The sequence below is a fragment of the Terrapene carolina genome, unplaced genomic scaffold (assembly GCF_002925995.2).
Source record: "Terrapene carolina triunguis isolate 2854851 unplaced genomic scaffold, T_m_triunguis-2.0 Scaffold22, whole genome shotgun sequence".
Classification (NCBI taxonomy): domain Eukaryota; kingdom Metazoa; phylum Chordata; order Testudines; family Emydidae; genus Terrapene; species Terrapene triunguis.
Window position 1 is genome coordinate 12394148 of NW_020664373.1, and position 25771 is coordinate 12419918.

Consider the following 25771-nt stretch of genomic DNA (forward strand, 5'->3'; position numbering starts at 1 on the left):
GCAGTAACAAATCCAGGGGGAGAGAGTACTGGCCTGTGACAGACCACAGCCCTGCACATCTTACTTGTGGCTTTAAAGGGATTACTCATCTGAATACAAGCTACTCATAAGTGTCTGCAGAATCAAACTCTTAGTTTAGAGGGAATGGAACTTTTCATCTTAGGATACGTAACATAAGGGCAGAATATGTGATATCTGTAAGTTTGCCTCTGGAAAGGAATTAGGTTTGTTTGTTTTTTTAAAGTTTTTTTGGTCATGTTTTAGTATTGCAATGTTAAAGTTTTAAAAGTGTTGTATTTTTGAGGATCCTAGAACATTGCAGCTAGTAAGTGATATATAATGTTATTATGAACAACAATACTACATTGTTGCATTGGCCTCAACATTTTACCAGTGCAAGTTCTGATTACAGAGAGCTAGCTTTGGGAAAATCCCACACAAGGGACTGGAATCTCTGCCAGTTTCAACCCAGAATGTTTCTTGGGAGACCGGCAGATTTTAATCCATCCATGAACAAGCAGGGGATATCAGCCCCCAAAATGTATAGATTACCCAAATCTGTGTGGATCTAAGGACAACCCCACAGGCCAAGCCAAGGCTATATGCTAAATGCTGTTTCCTGGCTGCATTACCTCGGTGAAAGCCTTGTTGCCAGTGTTTCCCTATTAGCCACAACTGCCTAAACCCCACTCGAGATGTTCATTCATCTAAGGGGGAACAACATAAAATATGCTGGCTGGGTAGGAATTTGATAGAATAGAGAGAAATCCCTAATAACTGCAAATCCATGCTTTGCATAATGTTAATTAATAAACATTATTGGTTCACATGAGATCTGTTGGAAATTTTGAAGCCAATGAACTTAGATGAGAAAACCACAAAAGAACCACAGAGCAACTGAAGCAGCCTGCATATTCAACATAGCATAAGTGCTAAAACAATTCTAAGTGAGTCAGTAAAATGGCATTTTGTAAACTGCTAAAACTTAAGTCATACCTGAATAGGCCTGGTGTTCTGTAGAGTGACAGTAACATTTGCCTTCAAGTCGCTAAGCGTGAGGTTAGCTACACTTGATGATATGACATTACTGATTAGAGAGAGATTCTCGAGTGACGAATCCTGAAACAACAAAAAGGTAACTAAGAGTAGAAAAAAATTAAATACAATAGAGCACACACACACACAATTTCAGTTATTGCAATGATTAGAGCTGGGCAAAAATGTCTGAAATGTTAAAATCTTCTGATTAGAAACGGAATGATTTTTTTGTGAAAATTTATGCTCATTTGCCCCCACCACCCCATTTTTCGATCAGTTCTAACATGGAGTTAAAGAACATTATGAAGGAGCCCTCATGTACAGGGTCTCAAAAAGTTACCTGAAATGGAGTTGTCTTTTCAAAAAAGTTGAATATAATTCTAGAAGCCAGAGGCATATCTTCAGAAGACAAGTTTGTCAGCAATGAGGAAGGCAGTGCAATAGCTCCAACACTATTTATAGGTGCTTGGGTCCCTAGAGCAATCTGAAAATTAAACATAAAAAGGCATAATTTTTGTTGCTAACAGAAGATTAGATTGTGCCTTAGGCTCAATCTTGAATATAGGAGCAGCCTATTGTATAGCTGTGCCACCCCCGGAGCACCATTGGGAAGGAACCATGACTCAGAATCATACTATTTCCCCTCAGTGGCAGAGCCAGGTTTTGCAACTTGTGGGCGGGGGCTGATGGACCATTGGTTGTGGGCTGGAGAGCAAGTCTGCCCATGCACCCCCAGCAGCGGTGCTTCCTGTCCCACTGGCCTTGGTCCAGTTCCCCATTCTTGGCATTGAGCCCTAGTGCATGTGGTTGCAGGGCCATTCAGGTTCGGCCCAGCCACCCACCTGTTGTGATGGAAGGGTGCCCAAGCCAAATTTGAGTGAATGGCATTGTAACATGGTACGTGGGGTTGCAGCACTACCCCACCCAATGAGTCATGTTGCAATGCCCAGAGCAGGGAGCTGGGCCAAGCCCTGCAGACCAGGAGCTGCTGCTGCCAGGTGCACGTGGGACAGGCTCACTCTCCAGCCCCATATGAAAATTCATGTTGCACACCTCGCCTCCCTATTAGCTGCATCCCCTGCTCTTCTTTAGCTCCAGGGGAGAAATAATTTACCTCCGCTCTTGCACCCAGCTATGGCTCCATCCATTTGCTCATGAGGACAGAGCATCGGCATTGTGGGTAACCGTGCTTTGCAAAGGACCCAGAGCCATAATCTGGGTAGCTCTAATGTAGGAGCTATGCAGGAGGTGGAGCATTGCACAGCTGCACTGGGGCTAGCAACAATCTAGCTCTTAAGGAGTCATTCCAGGGGCTGAGAGAAGAGGGGAAAACAATGTATGCTTTTATAAGAAACACTGAGATGGTAAGGAGGGGGGAGTTGGGAAACAGACATATAGTTCCGCATATATTTTAGCTTATCCAAAGTTGGTATTTTGTAGCACAGAAATTTACAGAAGTATTTAACTAGTTAAATTCCAGACATCAGGAAGCAGGTGGCAGTGATGACAATGTTATTAAAGGTTTACTACAAAATTGTTTTTATTTTTTAAAAGAAATCCCCAAACCCTTTCTGTATGAATCCAAAAGAGCTGTACATAGCCACTGTTTGTAACTGAAGTTTAATACTGCATCTTAAACAAAATTTGAGACAATTATCCCAACTTTAACATCATTTGCTGCCAGACATCTGACACCATAACTAGGAGATGAGATCAAGCCCTAAAGTTAAAGGTCTGCAGATCAGAATTTTGATTTGGCATATTATAAAACTAAGGACATTTTGTAAAATTTGGGTTTAAATCTAGGATCATAATTTGAACTCCTTCAAAATTTGGGTGTCTTCAGAGCTAGGATCTTGGTGTGGGCTCATCTTTAATTATGACTATACAAAGCAAAGGTTTGAAATAATTATTCCTTTTTAAACTGCTTATTTTTATTCCATAGTTTATAGTACTGGTGATGTCATTCATTCTAGCAGGTAAACCAGATAAACTGTAGTTCAGTTTTCTCAAGACCTTAAAGATGTAACATCATACAAACAGGATGTTAACTTTTAGCTAAACTTTTGGGGTACACCTTTAAGATTAAGTATGTTTCAGTCTCGTTAGCTTTCTGAGGTAACTAGTATCGCTAAGATACTGTAGTTGTGCAACTTAAAAAAAGAGTCATAGTTTAGAGCTCATGAAAGGTGTTAGACTCTCAGAACTCCAGACAGAAGTCATATGTATAATCAAAAGAACAGTCACAGCCGAGAAACAGCAGCGCAAGCTTCCCAGCAATGCCCTAACAATGTGCATCAGTCCTGCCCTGGAGGTCAGGGAGGGGTAACTTCTAAGTGTGCAAGGGTAGTTCAAACTCCAGAACCCAGTCTCTCACCTCTCAGGCTGTTAGCACCGAGACCCCAGCTAAGTTTACGAAGGCATTTCCATCACTCTAATCCAGACTAGATACAAATTTGTTGAAAAGCTCTGCATATCTCATTACCAGTCCCCTAAACCTTATAGTACATCATGAGATTTACTTAGCCAAATTACTCCTGAGGGAATTCTTCACCAAAAAATTAAGAATTTATTCACACAATATTCTAAAATTCTGCATATTTTATTGTCCATAAAGAGATATGGAGGCTCCAGCATGGCAGTGGGGAGCACAGGTCACTGGCTGCATAGAGGTGGGAGATCACCCTGCAATGCTCCCTCACTCCTCTGGACATGGACTGGGCAGTGAGGCTGCACCCAACCCTGACACAGTGCAAGGGCCAGGCCTGCCCCAGAAACATCCTGGGGCCCTGCCCCTCCATGCCATATGCACCAAGATAGCAAGCGAGAGGGACAAAGTCTCACACGCCCAGCCTTGGCCCCTGACCTAGGTGTGGGGCAGGCAGGCTCAGCCTGGCACAATCTAAGTGTGGAGGGGCTTAATGTGGGGTGAGAGGGTTCTGTGTGGGGCAATCTGGGTGCAGATGGCTTGGTGGGCAGTCCGGGTGCGGAGTGGATCTGGATGCACAGGGGCTCATTAAGGGGTTCCAGATGCAGGGGGAATGGGACTCTGCAGGGGGGATCCAAGTGAAAGTTGTTCAGGCTCAGCAGGGTGTAGGGGGGATGGAGTTTGGTGAGGGAGTCCAGGTGCTGGGGAAGTGGGGCTTGGTGGGGTGGGGGTCTGGGTGCAGCTGGTTGGGGCTCGGTGGGTTGGGGATCTGGGTGTGGAGGGCTTGTCAGGGTTGTCCAGGTGCAGAGGAATGGGTCCTATCAGGCTGAGAATTCGAGTATGGGGGACTCAGCAGGGGTAGTCTGGGTGCAGAAGGGCTCTGGATGCACAGGGGTTGGGCGGACGGGGGAGTAACTCCCTGTACAGTGTCCCCTCCCTCCGTGGCTGAGGAGCATTGGGCCAGGAAGCAGAAGGGGGTACAGAGCTTCCTGCAGCCAGGGGTGGGTCTGACGCAGCCCTGGCCACTCCTTGCAGGGAAAGAGGAAGTCCCGTCCTCCCCAGCCCAGCCTGGACTAGCAGCTGAGCCCAGCGCAGGGTAGAAACTACTCACTGGGGCATCCCAGCTCTGCCCCCCTTTCTGGTGATTTACCTCTCCACCAGCTGCTCCAGGCACCCAAAATGATGCACCTGCGCTGCTGGGGAGGAGCTCATGACCGCTCTTGCAGCTTCCCTTTGCTTCCCCATCATTTTCTGTGGAGAAGCAAAAAAATCTGGGGGGACACATGAATTCTGTGCAGGCACAGTGGTGCAGAATTCCTCCAGGAGTAGCAAATGTCAAGTTTCCACTACTACCTCCTTCCTAGTCTCACCAGACACTTATACTTCACACATTCTTAGGAAAACAAAACAGAACTTAGATCTTGCGGTTATTTCACATTATTTATAATCTAGAAGGATATAAGTACCACTTATTGCTCAAATCAGACTGTGTTACCAACTTGCCTGGGAAGACCAACAGTGCTCTAATATTTGTTGAGAACTTTTGATCTCTCACAGAAAAAGCCTTAATGATTTGTAGTGTGCCCTTCAGAATTATCCCAAAATCAGGGGGTGAAAAGGCTTTCAAGTGAGAAAGCGGTGTTAAACCTTTCCAAGCACTTTTTTCTTGGCAAGGCCAACTGACTGTGAGTGGCAAATATATATGAAATTCATCAACTAAGCAACTTAATAGCTCTTTTCCAGGCAGCCAATGTAATTCTAATACCACTTCTGACAGGTGAGGCCATCTGGCAAAACTCCTTGAAATTCTTCAATGCTCTGGGGGTGGGTGATTAAACTATTCATGATTTTAGGCTGCTGGAGTAGGGGGATGTTTTGCCAAATCCTTCTGGTGTTCTGCCTGTTCCCTTACTAACAGCTTGTTAGTGAAATATCAGCTTCTGCTAGGACAGTAGCTTACACCCTTCTTATCGATACAGAATTTTTCTCCTATAAGTCTTAGTGGAAGAATTTAAAAAAAAATCTTTTGAAGACTTCAAAAGCAAACTAGTTAATAAAGATCCTCTGATTACAGCAGACATGCCTAACAAATATCCTATGGCAGATCTGGATTTCAGATTCTCTTGATTAAATCTCTCTATTTTTCAATATAACAAATGCCCTTTATCCACAAAGAGTCTGCATTTAAATGTTTAAGGATTAAAATCATAGGTGACTTTACCTGAAGATCTGATGAATCTTGGACAGCGAATGACATTTTGCTGAAGTTGCTGCTGTGGACTTTGGTGACTGCTAGAGCCAAGGCCGGGGAGGTAAAATTAATGGATTCTGTTGAAAAGTTCAGTTTTAAGCCAATGGCATCCACTATTTTTATTATTCTGTTAAGACAAAATATGCTTAGTATTACAATGCGCCTATCGCTTCATTTTCAAGCGGTTGTGAAACAGCAAGCCAAGCATATTCTGAAAACAATCACAGCTTTTCTCTGATCTCTCTTATGCCAATGTAAATAAGAAGGAACTCCACTGAAGGCCATGGAGTTACATCAGTGTAAAACCAGTGGAATCAGAATCATGCCTCTGATATAAAATTTCAGTGTGGGCGAGGAAAAAAAGTGCAGGCTGATAGTTTGCCCATCATTCGAGGAGCTACCTATAATGTATCACTTTACCAAGATGACAAACACAACATTCAGTTCATCTGTTTACAAAAATGCATACCTTTTAGACATTGGGGATTGTAATGGAGCATTTAGGAGATCGCTAATTGTGTTGACCATCCCTTTTGCAACCTTTGGCTCTATTTTCTGGGCTGACAGAGCACTTTCCATTTTGGATATTATGCTCTCAACTTCAGAGGGATTAATCGTGGTATGTGTGATATTTGACAGATTATCCAAAATGTTTCCTATGGCAGAAGAAAAATAGTGTACATTAATTGAAAACCATCAGAATATTGTGTATGTCAAAGGGAATAAACCTGAGGAGAAAAATGAGCCATTATGTGATGGCTACCATCTAGGCCAGTGGTCACCAACCTGTTGATTGCGATCGACTGGTCAATCCTGGAGACTCTCCTAGTTGATCATGATCTCTGGCCGTGGCAGCGTAGCGGGGCTGCCTGCCGCTAAGGCAGGCTCCTTGCCTGCTCTGGCCCCATGTCACTCCCGGAAGCGGCCAGCACGCCCCAGCAGCCCTGCAGGGCGGAGGGGGCAGGGGTCTCTTTGCGCTGCTCCTGCCCAGAAACACCGCCCCCGCAGCTCCCATTGGCCAGGAATGGGGAGCGGTGGCTAATGGGAGCTGTGGGGGCAATGCCTGCAGAAAGGGGCAGTGCGCAGAGCCATGTGTCCCCTCCAGGGGCCGCAAGGGCGCATTGGTCCCTTCTGGGACCGGCATGGCCATGTGGTGCACTACTGGCTGGCAGGGTGGGACGGTGGCCTGGCTCATGATGGGGAGGAGGTGCCAATGTGCCTGAGTGGGGCTGGGGCAGACAGGGAGCCTGCCTTACCCCTCTGCACCGCCGACTGGGAGCAACCCAAGGTAAGTGCCCCCTGGTGGGAGCCCGTGCCCCAACCCCCATCCCTGAGCCCCCTCCCAGAGCCAGCATCCCATACCCCCTCCTGCACCCCAACCCCCTGCCCCAGCCCAGTGAAAGTGAGTGAGGGTGGGGGAGAGTGAGTGACAGAGAAAAAGGGGGGTGGAGTGAGCGGGGTGGGGTTTCGGGGAAGGGACAGGGCCTTAGGGAAGGGGCGGGGTAGATTCTGGGTTGCCCTTAAATTCAGAAAGTGATCTTGGGTGTAAAAAGGTTAGAGACCACTGATCTAGGCTGATATACCAGGGATTGAACCCATAGACCTCCAGAATTAACTGCATGAGTTATTAAGGATTGAATTAAAGAGACTAGGCTCCAGAGCTAAGGCTATAACAGATTAGTATTCTCTGCAGACTGGCACAGAGGCAGACTTATAACACACACTTACTGGTGGGTTACTGTGAAGGGGTGGACTACGTCTGGAGACCCTGCTGGAGGCTGCATAGCCCTGCCTCGCCCAGCCCCAGAAAAGAGCAGAAGAGAAGTCCTCTAAGCAGCCTACAATGGCTGCAGGGGAAGCAGCCAATCAGAGGAGCTGCTGGAGTGGCCAGTCAGAGCCCAGGAGCGCCATATAAAAAGCGGCAGCAGAAACAGAACAGTCAGTTGCTGCCTGGAGTGGGAAGAGAGCTGACCATTTTCCTAGCTGGCTGGAGGAGCAGCAGGACCATGGACAGCTCAGTGTGGCAGGGAATGGGGGAAATAGGAAGATGCTCCTGGCTGGCTGTGGGGACTAAGCAAATACTGAGACTAGGGAGGGCTCCAGGAAGACAATGTCTTTGGGGAGGAAGCCCAGGGGGTATGCCCTATACCAGGGCCCGGACAATTTAAAGACTGTATACCCTGAAAGGGGTTTGTTCTATTCCACAGTGTGTGACTAGGCCAGAAGGCTGAGTCATTGAAGACCTGCCGAAGATACAGAGACGAGGCAGATGAGGTAATATTGTTTATTGGACCAACTTCTCTTGGACAAAGAGACAAGCTTCCGAGCTTACACAGAGTTCTTCAGGTCAGAAGAGCAGCTCTGTGTAAGCTCAAAAGCTTGTATCTTTTTCCAACAGAAGTTGGTCCAATTAAAGATATTACCTCACCCAGCTTGTTTTCACACAGCAAGCCTAGCCCAGAAGGTGGATGTTCATCACTAATTAAATCACTGTGGAATTATACTATTCACATATATAAAGAAGATTAAAATTCAGCACCGGTGTAAATGGACCCTGTTTTGTTTAAACTAGTCTCTAATTTTCAGCCTGCTAATTCTAATTTTATATCCTTAAATTGAGAGCTATTGTTAGAAAACATGCATTAACTGGTAAAATATTTATAGTTATGGTATAATCTTGGCTGCCCTACATGTAAGGAGGACTGGCTGGAGAGAAAGAAGGCAGGAGGCACTCTGCCTAGTCTGAAGGGCTGACAAACTTCAAACTCACTGGAGCAGTGAGACTAGTCAAGGGGAGGACGCATCTCAGGACTTGCTATTTTGAAAAGATCTGTAACTCTCTTGTGCTTGTTAAGAGTAAAGTGACTGTGATTAAGAAATTCCTTGTCTAAGTCTGTGTGTTCCCTGCTTTCCTGCCATGTTGTCCCTGAAGGGGTTAAACTAAGAAGCCACAGTTCCCACAGTTTAGGAGGAATTCTGAAGGAGTGTGTATAAGCAACTTGGGAACTAGGTCTGAGGCAGTGGTTTCATGGTCTGGAGCACCTGGACTGTGGAGTCCCACATCCCAAGAAGGGCTCAGATAAGCAGATGGAGCCTATGTATGTGCCTTAGAGTCCCAGAGCAAGAAACAGTGAGTAGTCCCTGCCCAGACCTATTTGGTTTAGAAGCATTTGAGATCCAGCATTTAGGTCCACTCACAACAGACTGGCATCTGTACAGTGTAGTACTGGGCCAGGTGAGAGATGCATCCCTATTTTAAAATGCCAAGTTCCAAAAATATTGATTCCATAAAAAGTGTAACGCTGACATTTATCTATTTTTACTCTTCTACTTTTCTTGTACCAATGTAGAGAGGATCCTTCCATTGAATTCAATGGTCTTTACATCAGGCACAGCTGAGCAGAGGTATAAGGATCCAGAAGATAGCACCTTGGTCTGCAGAGCTTTGGGTGACCTCTGCTACAACACCACCCATCCAGCAATCATAGCAGAACCATGATCAATGTACTATAAACCCCAGGAGACTAAGCACCAAAAGAAGTGCCTTCCACAGAAGACTTGATTGGCTACACCTCTCCATGACCTCTGATTGGTCCAGACTCACCATTTAAGCATAGAGGAAATTCCAGAAAGATGTCTGTGCCACCCTTCAGTACCTGGAGTGCTGCTATAACAGACCCCACTCTCAATTCCCTGCTTCTGACCCTGCCTCTGTTCTTCAGCTCTGCCCCTTTGCTTGACCTTGATCCCTGACTCGAGCTACAGTCTCCGACTACACCTCTGATTCCTGACTGTGGTTCTGACCTTCAGCTTGACTCCTGGTTTCTAACTCCGGCTCTGACCTATGACTCCTGCATCCTGACTCATGGATCCCAACTCCTGCTCCTCCATCAGGCCCTACTCCTGTGCTGACCACTAGACTAGTCTCCTGGTCCTACCCACTAGGCCAGACCGCCCATGTCCTGGTCATGACAAGAGGTGCATTGATCTTCACCAATTGTTTTTAAAAGTGGGCATCAGGGAGAGTACCAGCAGAATGGAAAGACTACATCATAGTATCCCTGTGCAAGGGTAAAGGATCTTGCACTGAGTGTGGCAACTACAGGCTGATCTTACTGCTATCGGTCCCTGGAAAGATCTTTGCTCACATTCTGCTTGGTAGGATGCAGCCACTTTTTAATAGACTTCCACAGCAATCAGGTTTCACTATGGGACTGTCCTTTACCCTCCAGCTGAGATGCACCAAGAATTTAACCACCCACTTCACACGGCATATATTGACATCAATATATGGCTTTTGATCTGGTTGACAGGTCAGCACTTTCATCACAGGTCAGCTTTTGATCTGGTTGACAGGTTCACACTAAAAGGAGCTGGAGTTCCAAGTGCATGATCTTCACGCTGGTACCAGTGTGAAAGTGTGCATTGGTTCATGGCTTTCTGCACAACGTCAGCTGTGCAGCAGAGCTGTGTTCTCTCCCTGGCAGCCTTCTGCTGAGCTATTAACTGAATACTAGGATTTCCCGCTCCAAACATCGGAATCAAGGTTGGTCAAGCCACGTTCATTGACCAAGATTATGCCTATGATGCTGCCCTATTTGTGGGAAAGCCAGAGAATTTCCACCCTGCCTTCAAAGTTTCCGAGATGCTGCCCACACCATGGAGTTGAATGTCTCATGGCAGAAGACCAACGTCCAGAACCTTGGAGCTGGGCCACCAGAATCCTCAATAAAGATGGGGTCAAGCACCATGGACAGCGCCGATGAGTTCATCTACCTAGGCCACAAGCTGAGTTCAAACTGTCACAGCAAACCAGATGTCCTCTGACAAATAGGTCTCACCACCTCCTACATGAAGTCCATGCCTTGCCTATGGATGCAAAAACATCTCTGCGCTGAGACAAAGTTCAGGATCTATCAAACTTGTGTACTGCCATACTGCTATATCGGTCAGAAACTTGGACTCTCTTACAGGCAGACTTGGAGAGCTAGAGGCATTCCATATGCACTGTCATCACCAAATCCTGAGCATAAAGTGGTTTGACTTGTGCAAAATGCCATAGTCTTGCAGAGATCTGCCCTTTCTCCAGTCATTCACTGTATTCAAAATCAGCATTGCATATTCCTCTGCCATGTCGCCAGGATGGACAAAAATATCCCAGCACACCGTGCTCTCAAACTCTCCATCGACATACAAAGGGGTGTATGCCTGGATTCTACCTGATGTTGCCTGAGGGGCCACCCCAGAGATTCATGGATTCACAGGACTGAGTCAGATCTGGGAACTTCTCTCTACAATGTCTGGTATGATGCCATCAGCCATGGTCACTCTGGCTGGCGCAGTGGTCTTCAGTAGACCAGGCACATTTGATGATATGTCTGGCCTTTAATGACATTTTAATTAACTATTTTCTGGAAGTTTTATCTTTTGACTTCAGTGGGAGTAGGATAAGATCCAGAGTAGGGATTTCAGAGACAACATACTCACACAAATGTAAATATCTAAAATCTCAGAGGATATTCCCACCCAGTTTCAACTTTTTAAGGAGGATCTAGTATTGATGGATAATTTTGCTTTGTTTCCACAAAGCTTTTTTTTTTTTTATGACCGCAACTGAGAATTCTTTGCCATGACTCCGAATCTCTTTCTTTTAAGGGAAAAAAAGAAGAGAACTATATGAAAGCAGTTGGTAATTTATCTGAAGAATACATTTAGTTGCAGGATTGAAAATATATTCTCTTTTTCCCCGCTCCCATCCCTCTTCTGTTTTTTTTTGCTATGTTTTTTCACTGAAGCATAAAAGCCTCTAAAATCATGAAGACTTATTTTAAATTCAAACTTATTTCAAGACTTTTCTGCCCAGTTCTGTCACTCTTATTTGTTTATTGCATTTTGCCTATCCAATGTGTGGTGCTAGAAACCGGTCACATAGAGCCTTAACTCCTATTGTTATCAATGGGTCTACTTGTAGAGTAAGGCACTAGTCAACATGAGTAAGGGTGGCAGAACCTCTCCCAAAGAGAGTTCTGTACTCTATTAGGTTTGCTTAAGACTCTTAACAGCACAAGGCTCTTTCAGAACTATGTTACTTAAATCAGTTTTGAAACTTTATTAAACAGGTAAGATCTCAGTTCTGTGAGGGGAAAAAAACTCCCTCACACAAAAGATGCCAATCTATCAGCTTGTCATATTTACCTGTTGTACCGTTGGCCCCGGTAGCTTGGCTATCAGTGGTCGAATGAATACCAGGAGGAGAGAGGATGGTAGGTTCAGTGGAAGGAGCAGAAGACACATTTATAGGTTTGGTTGAAGGAATGGCAGAAGGAACTACAGTAGCAGGTTTGGTTGGAGATGTAGGAAGAGAAATTGTGGTAGATTTGGTGAGAGATGTAGTGAAATGTTTGGTGAAAGGCATAGGAATTCTAACGGTACTTGTAGGAGAAGATGTAGCAGGGGGAATTGTAGTGGTGTGTGTAGGAGAAGGAGTAGCAGGGGGAATTGTAGTAGGTGTGGTGGAATGCGTAGCAATAGGTTTGGTCAAAAGATGATTTGTAGTGTTAGGTCTGGTTGAAAGAGGAGGAGAAAAAACAGTGGTATGTTTGGGGGGATGAATATTATGAGGAGGTTTGTCAATAGAAGTTTTACTGGAAGAAGCAGTAGGAGAAGCTGAAGGGCCAAGTTTGGTAGGGGCATCGCATACAACTGTGACTTGTCCATAACTATAGAAAAATAAAAGAATGGTATGAAAGTTGTGGCAAGCTTAGCATTGTTTATATGTTAAAGAACACAATTTAATAAGGCTTCAGTAAAGGAAACCTTTTAAATAACATCATTACAATATCAGAGGGGTAGCCGTGTTAGTCTGAATCTGTAAAAAGCAACAGAGGGTCCTGTGGCACTTCTGTTAGTCTTAAAGGTGCCACAGGACCCTCTGTTGATCATTACAATAGTGCATCATATCAGATGACTGTGGTACTCTGGCAACAAATATTGTTAATTTGTCACAGTTTGAGGATGCAAATTCTGAAATCTATTTTGTTAAATGTTCACCAGTAATTTAGGTATTGTAATAGCAACACTATGTTGGGTGCCTACTTTGTGGATGATATCTGGACTTTGGACCTTATAGCATGTGGGAAAACCCATGTGAGAGAGCTAAAAGGAGAGGAAAATTCCAATGGCTTTTACTTATGGAGATTCCCTTCCCAATTGTTATGTTGTGGCTGGGGTGTTTGCTAGTGCATCCCAAACTAAAAATCAGAATATTCCTTAAATAGGAAAGGAAGCCTTTGTTATTTATACTTACCATGGCAATAGTTGTAACTCTTCAGCATTTGAGGGCCAAGATTGCAGAGCTGAACAGAAGCACAGGTCTATGGTGACAAAGACACACAAAAGCATTATCCTGATTTGTCCAGTAGCATTCATAGCCATTATATACAATTGTTGAAAATCATATTTTGACCATTTAAATTCCATAAAGCATTTTGAGATAGTTTGTCAAGCTTTTTTTCACATTCATAATCATGTAATAAATCAATATAAATATTAGTACACCATTTCATCATTGCAGAGTGGCACAAGCTGTCACAGACAGTGGAGATGGCTCTTTTGGCATGTTGCAAACAAATGGAGTATAGAATGCACAACTTCATGACTTGTGATTTTAAAAAAGATAGCATGACCCACTACCATAAAAATACCTGTACTTTATCAAGTAGTGTGGCAGCCTGTCCTTCGTTAATTTGTTGTACAAACTTAATCAGCAGTTTTTCTAACACAAAATCTCCCCAATAAATACAAACACTAAATACGTTTCCATGTCTGAATATCCAAAATAGGAAACATGGCAGAGAGATACTTCACATATACTGTACCTGCAACTAACTTTAATTAACGCTTTTATTTTAAAAATACATTTGCTTCTTTTTTGTTAAAACATTTACAGGCCATCTTTAAAATTATTATCCTTAGACTGAAGAGGGACACTGTAATAAAAATATATTAAAGACAACTTACCAATTTGGCGTATATCTGCTCTGTCTTTTACACGTGCTATTAAACTGCTTATATTAACAGTCTTGGCCAGCTTTACTATAAACTTACAGACTGATATACTGCAATGAGAAGAAAATTAATTGTAAACAAGAAACAGATTTAACTTTATATGCTGTAGACAGAAATACTGCCAATATCTGAATTCAAGTACCATTTTCCCAACCTATTTTCAAATCTGAGGACTATTATTATGCTAACAACCTATCCTTTTCAATTTAAAAATAGAGAGAACAAAAGTATCACTTTGTGCTGGTTTACTCTCTCCTTGTTCCACAGACACCAACTAAGTCTTAAGGCCAGATTCTCCACTGCACTCAGTTAAGCCAGACAAGTAGGTGAATGAAGACACAACACAGTGACTGAGTTTAAGTGACAGGCTGAAACTTCTGTTTAGCCAAAGTAATCCTGATGAGACCAGTACCCCAAATTTTACCACTCAAAATAAGGGGCCAGTGCAAGAGGTCGTGGCTTTACATCATACAGGGTTGGCACAATCCATTAGGCGACCTAGGCGGTCGCCTAGGGCGCTACAATTTGGGGGGCAGCGACTGCAGCGGTATTTCGGCGGCGGGACCTTCCGCCGCCTCTGTGGGGAGCGGCATTTCGGGGCGGGACCTTCCGCCGGCTAGGGCGGCAGAAAAGCTGGTGGCGCTCCTGACATCATAACCCCAAACAAGAAATCAGTCAGTCTCTGCCTGATCTCACTGTCATTTGTGGGATCCAACCAGTTGCCCCCCTCATACAAATGAAGGTAGAGACTAGGAATTCTTTGATCTGCACTAGATTTAAGAGACTTCCCTTCTAATCCCCAGCAAAATCAGATTACCCCAGGAGCATGCCAGTCAGCAACTACCCTACCTCATACTGAGCAACAGTGGAAACAATTCAAACATTCTTCCTCCCAATCCAAGCCTCCCAGAAGATGTGAAAAAGTCAAAATACTCTCAGGACATCAGCCAGTTCTGTCTGGAGGGAAAAATCCTTCCAGATCCCACAGAGGGGCTAGGCCCACAGTACATAAAACAAAATTATGCCACCTTCAAGATACGGTTGCCAACCCTCCAGGATTGTTCTGGAGTCTCCAGAAATTAAAGATTAATCTTTAATTAAAGATTGTCATCTGATGAAACCTCCAGGAATAAGTCCAACCAAAGTTGGCAACCCTACTTCAAGACCAATAACTCGCAGAGAGGGAGGCTAGAAAGTCATTAAGTGCCAGCAAAGATGGTGCCCATGTCTAGGGAAGAAGCATTATAATCCAGGGCTGGGGATATGTGTGGCTGACCAAAAAATGATCAGCTATCCCCCTACTAACTGGCAAATTGGGCGTGGGACAAATGTCCTGTTCTATCTTCAGTGCCATCCCTTCGGTCTTCCTCCCTGCTGGTCTGGTCAAATCCTCTTCTCCACTGAGAAAGGGTGGGCATTTTATGTTGCATGAACAAAGCTGCGGGCAGGCGGGGGGAGGGGGAGGAACAAAGCTGTCAAGGAGCTAGTTACAGTTCCCCCTCTGCCCTATTACCCACCATGTTGCAGATTAGCCTATCCTGGCAGCTATCCTAACCTGCACTAACTGGCAATGGTCCCTAAAGATGTACTCTAGCCAATCTTCCTCCCTTCTCTGACACTTTGGGGTAAATCCAAAGTGACTTCAATGGGATTATGGATAATGATAATGGATTTGATTCAGGGTCTCTCTGTCCCTGAGTCTGTATACATAGGTCCTCAATCCTGTTTCCATGTATTTTAATTGAGGCAAGATCAGCCCCACATTTGATTTCCTAGTTAGTTTGGCTCAGTTCTACTACATATCCATTTTTTGTACACTATACAGTACAGGGACCTTAGGGGTAAAATTATTATTTAAAACTTTAACATGGCAGACCTTTGGTTTTCTGCAGCACACTCCATAACAGAAGACTGTAAGGAAAAATAAAGTAAAAGTAAAATATTCTTCCAATAGAAAACATGTTTGATCATCAGATACTGAGAATGTCAGAAATAAATAGGAAGTGCTCTTTTCCAAATAGCTATAATAACAAATAAGCACACAAATAAAAGTGCTTACCTCACTTAGTTCCTGCAATGTTTTGTTGAATTCTGAAATTCTTTAAAAGCAAAGGTTAACTATAAATGGTGGATTCTACTTACGTTTATAAAGAAGATATTCACAGAAGTTAAAATGGTAGGAACTAAAAGAATGTTAAGATATATAATATTTCTTCAAATGTTCTTTGAAATTTACTTGGCAATGATTTCCTAACATGCTAACTCAAAATCATATTTTAAAACTGTATAATTACTTTAAAGGTGCAAATGTCTAATATTATAGTAAACAGTATTTGTTAACAAAATAATTGGTTGGCATTTTGGATGAAGCCCTGTAATTCCTGTTTGGTACTTGACAATGTCAGAGGAATTTAAGTTTAATCCTCTGTCATTACACCCATATAAATGTATTTTATTATCAATTCACTTATTTTAAAGTAATTTAATATTGAGCAACAGACAATTTCTGACTTGTGTTCTGCTAACAAGCAAGTATGTGGAACACAATGAGAACTTGTAATTGAAGCAGGGCTTGGGAACAGAAGAGACATACAGGCTTCTTCTGTAAACAAGATCTGTCCCTCAACTATAGAATAAGCACCAACTTGCAAGGGAATTTTTCTGAATTCCAATCTATAGCTTACCACTTCAACCTTGCTCAAACCTATGCCACTCCAACTTTGAATTTGATGCAGTGAAACAGGAAGAGCCAGCAGAGAGAGTCAAAGAGGGGGGAATTTGACCAGAGTAATGGGTTAGGAAAATGATCTTATCAGCTTTGTTTTGCCTAACCAAGAGTTTTGGATGTTTGCAAAGAAAGCAAAGTACATATCTTTGGAATATTATGAAAGAAAACATGGCACCAGAGTCTAAAACAGAACAAGGTGAATGTGACAAATGAATGTAGGCAATCATAAGCACAACATTTCATTTTCTAAGCAGAATGAGACCAAAACTGCGTCAACCATGTTTTTCTGATGAACACCCACATTTGAATTCACAGCTGACAACAAATAAGTGATCAGATATTTCCCCTTTAATCAGCCTGCCAGTACACATGGTGAATTTCACACAACTTCAACACACTTTGTTATTTTCTTACTAAGGCCCTGATCCTGCAAAGATAGACCCCTGCATCTGTGTGGAGCCCCACTGAAGTTGCAGGGTAAAAGTCTAAATAAGGATAGCAAATAATACTATTAGTAAAATATCAAAACACCAATAAATAAAACTAAAACTAAGAATAGTCTAAGCAATGTAAATTTTACCCATGCTGTGAGAAAATACTGAAATTCCTTATGCATTCCTTAAAATATTATTCATTCTAGAATAAATACAGGAATAATGAGAAGTGAAGAACCTGCTGATGATATAACAGTTCTCACTTAATCTTAAATACAAACAGGATTCCACAGAATTGGAAGAGTCAATTTATGATGATAGTTATAAGTTACTTACTTTGATTCTTGTAGAGTAGGTGTTATAAATGGAATTAATTTTGTGACTTTATTGCTACTGGTTACATCATCAATCTGTTAGAAACACAGATTCAAATAATTAAAAATGATAATTCTTATATCATTTTTTAAAAATGCACATCTTACTCAACCCAACAGTCTGAAATTGCAAAGGTTAAAAGCACTCATCATGAGCACACTGTAAAACATGTTTTAACAGAAATCTTAACAACTGTGACCCAGGAACCACTGGATGCCAACTGGCAGAGAGCACAGGGGATATATAGGATTTTTCAGGGATCCTCTGGGCCAGATATATGCATGATAGTTCACCGAAGGGTGGCATGTGAGGTGTCTACTGAAAACCAGTAACCCACTGGTATTCATAATCATTGTAAAATCTATGTATGGAGAATATTTAAGGAATTATATAACTATACTGAAAACAATATTCTTAAGGACTTGGAGTTAAGGAAGGTGACCAGGTAGGGGCAGCAGGTGAACCCGCCCTCTGGGGAGGCTAGCCCGCCGGCCCCATCCCTTCCGCCTGAGGCCCCACCTCCCTGATTCCCTCCTCTCCCTGCATCTGGAGCCCCAAGCATTCCACAACCCAAGCTGTGCCGACCAGCCCACCCCAGCTGCTCTGGCCTGCCCCAGCTGGCCCAACCCCTGCCAGCAGGCCCGATACCTGAGCTGCTCCAGGCCACCCTGGCTGGCCCAACCCCCACTGGCCGTCCCCAGCCACACTGGCGGGCCTGATCCCCGGGCTGCCCAAGCCATTCCAGCCAACCTGACCCTGGCCAGCCCCACCCAACCCCTGGGCCAGCCCAAGCCATGCCAGCTATGCCAGTCTGAGCTGCCACAGCTGGCCCGACCCCTGCCGGCTGGCCTGATACCTGAGCCACCCTGGGCTACCCTGGATGGTCCAACTCCCGCTGGTCACCCTGGGTCACACTGGTGGGCTCGACCCTGGTTGCCCCAGCCCCTAGCTGCTGGCCGAGCCTGAGCTCCAGGCCGCGGCTGGACTGAGCCTCTGCTGGCTTTGGGGGGAGCATGGCTTAGCCTTCCCTAGCCGATGATACCCACTGCCCCTCTCACCAGGAGGTGACATACCCCAGAAATTCTCCTTTCAGGCAGGAGGTAACAGACACCTATGGCTCTGTCTGGCCATTTGTCTATTGTACGCCTCCCAGTGTAGGTCTGTTTGCATACTGAGTCACAGGCAAAAGAAGAGACTGTGAAATCTACAAGAGGAAATCTACAGGAATAAATAAACAACAGGGGGTCCTGTTTATGAATAAAGATGAATGATAGGACTGATATATCTCAAAAAACCATACTGAATCTTTCACCGAGAAGGCAAGCTGAAAGCATGCTTGTCTCGTGTAAGGAGGGTCATCCAAGCCTGGCTCTAAACCACTAAAGGACTTTGGGTGAGCAATACTTGGTTAGTCTAGAATGTGTTTTATTTGATTTTATATGTAACTATTTGTTTCCAACACGTCTACTTGCTATTACTTGAATCACTATGCTTTGTTAAATAAACTTATACTTGATTTCCCTACAAACTTATCTAACCGCTCTGTACTAAGCGTAGTGGTGATCTGAAGTGGAACTGGTAAGCTGGGGTGTACTGTTTCTTTGGAAGCAGTGGACCAGGGCTGCACACTTCAGGGAGACACTCGAGGGCTGCAGTGTACCATTTGCTAACCTGTAAATTAACAGCGGGGTCTGTGAAGCCTCGTGGGGAGCGCTTGTGCTGTCCATGGTCAGTGGAGAAAGGGAGCTGATACACAACAGGCACAGACAAGACTTCCTCACACTAACGGCAGGTCATGGCAAGGTGCATCACAGCCTTGGGTACCCCCGTGAAGCATCACACAAACAACTGATATTTCTATGTTTACTGCACATAGTGGACATTTTGCTGAAATGGACATCGGGCATCTAGTACACTGATATGGTACCAAAGGAACCATTAGCGATTGTGAAGCAAATTGTGATATAAGAGTTAACAATTTACAAAACATTTTAAAAATCATATTAGGATAAGAATAATTTAAATGGATAGAATGGATAAAAAATTCTTAGGACTTACTATTTCAACACTTACTGAAGTATTATTGCTTTTTTCACTGTACTGAAATTTTACATAGCCCATGTAGAAAACTAAATACAAAAAGACAAACAAAGTTAATAATAACGTTCATGGTTAATTGCTTGATTTAGAACCATTTTGAGAACTATACATTTCACTTGTTTTGTATTATGCGAGAAGATAAATAAGAGTATTCAATCTACCTTCTCTGTACCATTCATTATTCTGTATTCTTTTGCCATGCTTATTCATTTCCTCTCTAAACTAAATATTCCCATTATCTTTAGTTTCTCTAGGTCTCTAATAATTTTTGCTGCCCATCTCTGAACACCTTCTATTTCTCCTATATCATTTTCAAGATAGAAAAACTAGACTGCACACACAGGGACCCAGACCTTGATCTGCATAAGGACAGCTTTATACTGCTTCCCCAATTTTAATCTGCTCTATATGTTTCAGGCTGGTATAGGGGGAATCTTCAGGTGGCATACTGATGATGTAGTGACTCCTATAGAATCCCCCACTTGTGACCAGTCAGGGGGTGTCGCTGAAGGGAATAGGGAAGTCTGGGACTGGTCCAGTGTCAATGTAAATTAGAGCAGCTTTTAGGCTCACCATATACAGCTTTCTATGTCATCTTTAGGGCAGCTCTGTACCAGGGGAACGGCTATGTTTTCTGTTTCCATCTAATCCATGATGGTACTTTCCCTCTCACTGCATGACTACATAATTTCCTTAACAAAACCTTTTGATTTTTGAAAGTCCAAATATGTGCCAACAAATATTCCTTTATCCATTCTTTTGTTGACACACTCAAAGTAGATTAGAGAAGTACCATGCTTGTTTGTCCACTTTCATCTAAGTGTTCTATAAGTATTTTTCTAATCAATCTTTCAGCCTCTGTTCCTGGTACTGAAGTAAAGCCTATTGGTCTGCAATTCCAAGATGACCCTTAGATCCTTTTTTAAAAATGAGGACATTTGTTAACTTTGCTTGGAGTAGCTAATTTTAATGAGAGATTTTATACTTCTAATAGACGCTCAGATATTTCATTCAGAGCTCTTGGATGTACACCAACTGGTCCTTGTCCTTTAATTGATCAGGTTTTCATAGCATCTTTCCTTTTTGACTTCACAACCTTTGAAAAAAGTCACAGCAGACTGTATGTTCTTTGCAGAGAAGCTAAACGATTTCTTCGAATCAGAAATGATACACACGTCATTTATTTTCTCTGCAAAGTCCTCACCCTCTTTAATTTCTATTTTTACTTCCCAATAGTCCAGTGGACCCACCAAGAGGTTTTCTGTTGCCAATATACCTAACAAATCTCTTATTTGTTTTTATGTCTTGGCTTTTCAAAATCCCTCTTAGCTCTCTTAATTATGAGTCTGTCAATTTTAGTTTCCTTAGTTTTAATTTTCATATCGTATTGTCTTGTGTAATACATCTAACTTAGAACCTATTACAGTGCTCCCTCAATACTTACATATGCTTTCTATTGTTTCCTTTTTATCCTTATTTTTAAATATAACACTATTTTACTGTCTGTTTAAAATAACATTAATGATATTATTATAATACAATTTTAAATGAATTCTTTACATTTCCTAAGCTTGATAATGATAGGTACTAGTAGTATATAAACTTTATATTTACATGTGGATGAGAGAAATTATAAATTTAATATTTTCCTTCAGTATGAAACTGGTGAAATACAAACTCAGAAAATATTTTCTTAAATATTATTTTTAATATTTCACATGATTTTGTAAGATAAAGTTACATTTTTTCCCCTTGGTTGGCAACCAGGATATAAGAATTTCAAACCTAGGATATTTTAGAGATTTTATAAAAGTTCTGCATGTATGCCTCGCTACTCAGAAGAGATAAATATTTGGAGATGATACATTTAAGAAAAAAACCCACTAACCTGAATTATTACAGATAGCTGATAAATTATATAAATTGTTACCAGATATTTTTGTTTCTGCAAAAAAAATTAATCCAGTTGAATTCAAATGTAATCTTGTTCAACATATGTATTTAAATATTATGTTTTTAAATGATGAATGTTTAGATAAACTTAAATGTCTTCAGGTTTGCAAAATACTTTACATTCTATCTATGCTTTATTGGTGTTTGTAAGGCACCTGTCACCAGGCTATCTAAGCCCCAGTATTCAGATGTAATGTATATCTACCTAAATTGTTCTGTAACTCTTCCCCCAGCATAACTACATAGTATATCTACACACATATACATAAACATACTCTCTCTATATATAATAAAAACATATTTTAGTGTTCACCATTTAAAAAAAGAAAACAAAGCAGCAATTATATTTTCCACAAACTAGTATCTGAAACAATGTGCCACTATTTCCCTATACCTAGAATGGGAAGTTAATTTAGTATCATATTAGATAGACAGACAGACAGACATTATCCAAAGTCAGGTAGAGCAGCTACTTCTCTAAACAATGAAATAAGACGTTCATGTCTATAATCCATATTACAACTTTCCAGGTGCAAAGAGTGAAGAAAAGGGCCATTTATCTGGACAGTTTTGTTGTTAAATATTAAATTAAACAAACATGCATGGTTAAGCTAATAAGGTTAATATACTATGGACTACCATGTAATATAAATCAGCATATTATGAACAGGCTCTTAACATTCTACCATGCTCAACCACTATAAAAACTATCATGTGTTTTTGATGGTCTTCCTCTGGCTATTTATTTCACGAACATATGAGATTCAAAAACTATTCTATTTGGTCTGTCCCGTTATTTTATCCTATTGTGATATGAATTTTTTTTCTTTCACATGGTAAAATACGATGAGATAACTGGCTCTGTGGATGAGGGGAAAGCAGTGGACATGTTATTCCTTGACTTTAGCAAAGCTTTTGATACGGTCTCCCACAGTATTCTTGCCAGCAAGTTAAAGAAGTATGGGCTGGATGAATGGACTATAAGGTGGATAGAAAACTGGCTAGATCGTCGGGCTCAATGGATAGTGATCAATGGCTCCATGTCTAGTTGGCAGCCGGTATCAAGCAGAGTGTCCCAAGAGTCGGTCCTGGGGCCGGTTTTGTTCAATATCTTCATTAATGATCTGGACGATGGTGTGGATTACACGCTCAGCAAGTTTGCAGATGACACTAAACTGGGAGGAGTGGTAGATATGTTGGAGGATAGGGATAGGATACAGAGGGATCCTAGACAAATTAGGGGATTGGGCCAAAAGAAATCTGATGAGGTTCAACAAGGACGAGTGCAGAGTCCTGCACTTAGGATGGAAGAATCCCATGCACTGCTACAGACTAGGGACCGAGTGGCTAGGCAGCAGTTCTGCAGAAAAGGAGCTAGGGGTTACAGTGGACAAGAAGCTGGATATGAGTCAACAGTGTGCCCTTGTTGCCAAGAAGGCTAACGGCATTTTCGGCTGTATAAGTTGGAGCATTGCCTGCAGATGGAGGGACGTGATCATTCCCCTCTATTCGGCATTGGTGATGACTCATCTGCAGTACTGTGTCCAGTTTTGGGCCCCACACTACAAGAAGGATGTGGAAAAATTGGAAAGAGTCCAGCGGAGGGCAACAAAAATGATTAGGGGGCTGGAGCACATGACTTATGAGGAGAGACTGAGGGAACTGGGATTATTTAGTCTGCAGAAGAGAAGAATGAGGGGGGATTTGATAGCTGCTTTCAACTACCTGAAAGGGGGTTCCAAAGAAGATGGAGCTAGACTGTTCTCAGTGGTAGCAGATGACAGAACAAGGAGAATGGTCTCAAGTTGCAGTGAGGGACGTTTAGGTTGGATATTAGGAAAAACTTTTTCACTAGGAGGGTGGTGAAGCACTGGAATGGGTTACCTAGGGAGGTGGTGGAATCGCCTTCCTTAGAGGTTTTTAAGGGCAGGCTTGATGAAGCCCTGGCTGGGATGATTTAGTTGGGGATTGGTCCTGCTTTGAGCAGGGGGTTGGACTAGATGACCTCCTGAGGTCCCTTCCAACCCTGATATTCTATGATTCTATATTTGTATATACAGTAAGTCATATACTTACCATTTTTACAACGACTTATACCTACAAAAAAAAGTAATGATCAGAAATAAAGGTTGCAGTACACATGCAGCTCTGTTGCATAAATCCAATACAGTAGCATTGAAACATACTTCTATTTTATTTGTCCATCAAACAATAATCAGCTCAGCCAATAGCACTGCAAACTTCCACACCCCACTTAGCCAACCCTCCTCAATCCTGTTGTGTAGGCACCCTTCTTGGAGTGAGACTGTAGTTCAGTCTTCATTGCCAATCAATTCCTGATTTCTCTGCTGAGGTTATCGTCTCATGCCAAATGTGAAGCATGATTTATGTTTTTTGTGCTACACAATAAAAAGGGCTAATATATCTAATGCACTTTTTTTTTTACTTTAGTAGATGGACAGCCATCAGAAGGCAGTGAGTTTAGATTGCTGGATGATCCAGTTTTGAACCCTATTAGACAAAAGTAAAAGGTTCTATGCCAGTCCTGCGGGGCACTTTTTAAACATTGTTTGAAGCTCTAATTATTTTATAAACTCACTTCATTATATAGTATTACAAAAATACTAATACATTCAGCTCACTGTTTAAATTAAAATAAGTTTGCCCCTTACCATTCGTAATGGCAGTAGTTGGTAGAGTAACACTGTCAGTTGCATTGAAGGTTATATTTGCAGATAATTTCCCTAAAAGAAATAAAGGTAACTGAATTTATTAAAATAGTTAACAATATATTTATTAGAAAGACTCAGTATAGATCATTTAGATAGTAGCACACAGTGCCGGCTCCAGGCACCAGCCCACCAAGCTGGTGCTTGGGGCGGCACCTGGAGGGGGGCGGCGCGGCGCTCCGGCCCGAGATCGGGGCCGCGACTGGGCTCACCGCCCTCCCCCCGGCGCTCCCTCTGGCCGCCGGGGAGAGCGGAGCCCCGGCCGGGCTCGCGGCCCTCCCCCCGGCAGGCCCTGGTAGCACAAAGCTGACAAGAATGGACTTGTCTCTTTCTCTGTGTTGATACAGTGCCTTAGTGTTCTCAACCAGGGGTACGCATACCCCTGTGGGTACGCAGAGTGTACATCAGGGTGTACATCAACTCATCTAGATATTTGTCTAGTTTTACAACAGACTACATAAAAAGCACTAGCGAAGTCAGTACAAACTTAATTCCATATAGACAAAATGAGAAAGTAAGCAGTTTTTCAGTAATAGTGTGCTTGTGACACTTCTGTATTTTTATGTCTTATTTTGTAAGCAAGTAGTTTTTAAGTGAGGTGAAACTTGGGGATACACAAGACAAATCAGACTCCTGAAGGGGTACAGTAGTCTGAAAAGTTTGAGACTAGGTTGAGAAAAGGTTGTGCCTTAGCACAATGAAGCCCTGATCTTGTTTAGAGTCTGTATGTGCTACCACAATGGAAATATTAAATAGTAAGGATACAATAAATGCCATAGAGCAAGTTTAGGGACTATCTACATGCTTTTATGCCTCAATCCTGCAAAAACTGCTGGCCATCATCATTGTGATTTTCTTTTATTCTATGTTCACACTGCGATTCAAATTGTGTCTGACTGAATAGTTTAAAGCCAATGCCTAGCCCACTCAGGCTAACCCAATCTGTTGGATTCATACATAGGTTAGAAGATATTAATTTCCAAACTTGTTTTGAACTCAGTTTTACCTTGTACATTTGATTTGGCCAGTTAACACTATGTTTGAAGAGTCAGTTTCTTGAAAAAAACCGAACTGTTTTTAAATCGAGGATGTCATCCTCAACCAATTTAAAAACATTTAGTTTTTTTTTTTCAAGAAACGTGGTTCCTGGCCCCGCATATCCTACAGCCTTGCCCCTCCACACTCTGATGCCCCAACCACCAGAAATACTGTTTGTGTGCTGCCACTGCAGATCTGAGCTGCACACCATATTAGAGATGCATAAGCCATCATATTGATACTACCCCTTTCACACATAGGTACAGCAGAACCACACGGGTTCTGCGGCCACACAGCACTCTCTTGTTCTGAAAGATTGTTCCATACTTCCTGTTCTACTCTGTGAGATAAATGGATTTGTGCTTTACTGAATCATGGCCTCAGTTCATGCTCCCACTACCTTATCCTAAAGTAGGGATCGGCAACGTTTGGCACGCGGCCCGCCAGGGTAAGCACCCTGGCGGGCCGGGCCAGTTTGTTTACCTGCCGCGTCTGCAGGTTCGGCCGATCACAGCTCCCATTGGCCGCGGTTCGCCGCTCCAGGCCAATGGGGGCGGCGGGAAGGGCGGCCAGCACATCCCTCGGCCCGCGCCACTTCCCACAGCCCCCATTGGCCTGGAGCGGCGAACC

The 25771-nt window shown here is 42.8% G+C and overlaps 1 protein-coding gene across 1 annotated transcript in view; it reads right to left on the minus strand.

The window, feature by feature from the left end:
• Positions 1–25771, minus strand: part of LOC113406097 (adhesion G-protein coupled receptor G2-like) — a 75085-nt gene that overhangs the window by 17646 nt on the left and 31668 nt on the right. The window contains exons 13-26 of the mRNA XM_026648722.1: positions 24047–24118; positions 23451–23471; positions 21310–21366; positions 19380–19450; positions 17283–17356; positions 15844–15883; positions 15661–15695; positions 13737–13834; positions 13024–13090; positions 11913–12436; positions 6187–6373; positions 5688–5844; positions 1379–1522; positions 997–1119 (exon numbers count right to left, since the gene is read on the minus strand). Coding sequence (XP_026504507.1) covers positions 997–1119; positions 1379–1522; positions 5688–5844; positions 6187–6373; positions 11913–12436; positions 13024–13090; positions 13737–13834; positions 15661–15695; positions 15844–15883; positions 17283–17356; positions 19380–19450; positions 21310–21366; positions 23451–23471; positions 24047–24118 — 1670 coding nt within the window. The remainder of the gene's footprint in view (positions 1–996; positions 1120–1378; positions 1523–5687; positions 5845–6186; positions 6374–11912; positions 12437–13023; positions 13091–13736; positions 13835–15660; positions 15696–15843; positions 15884–17282; positions 17357–19379; positions 19451–21309; positions 21367–23450; positions 23472–24046; positions 24119–25771) is intronic.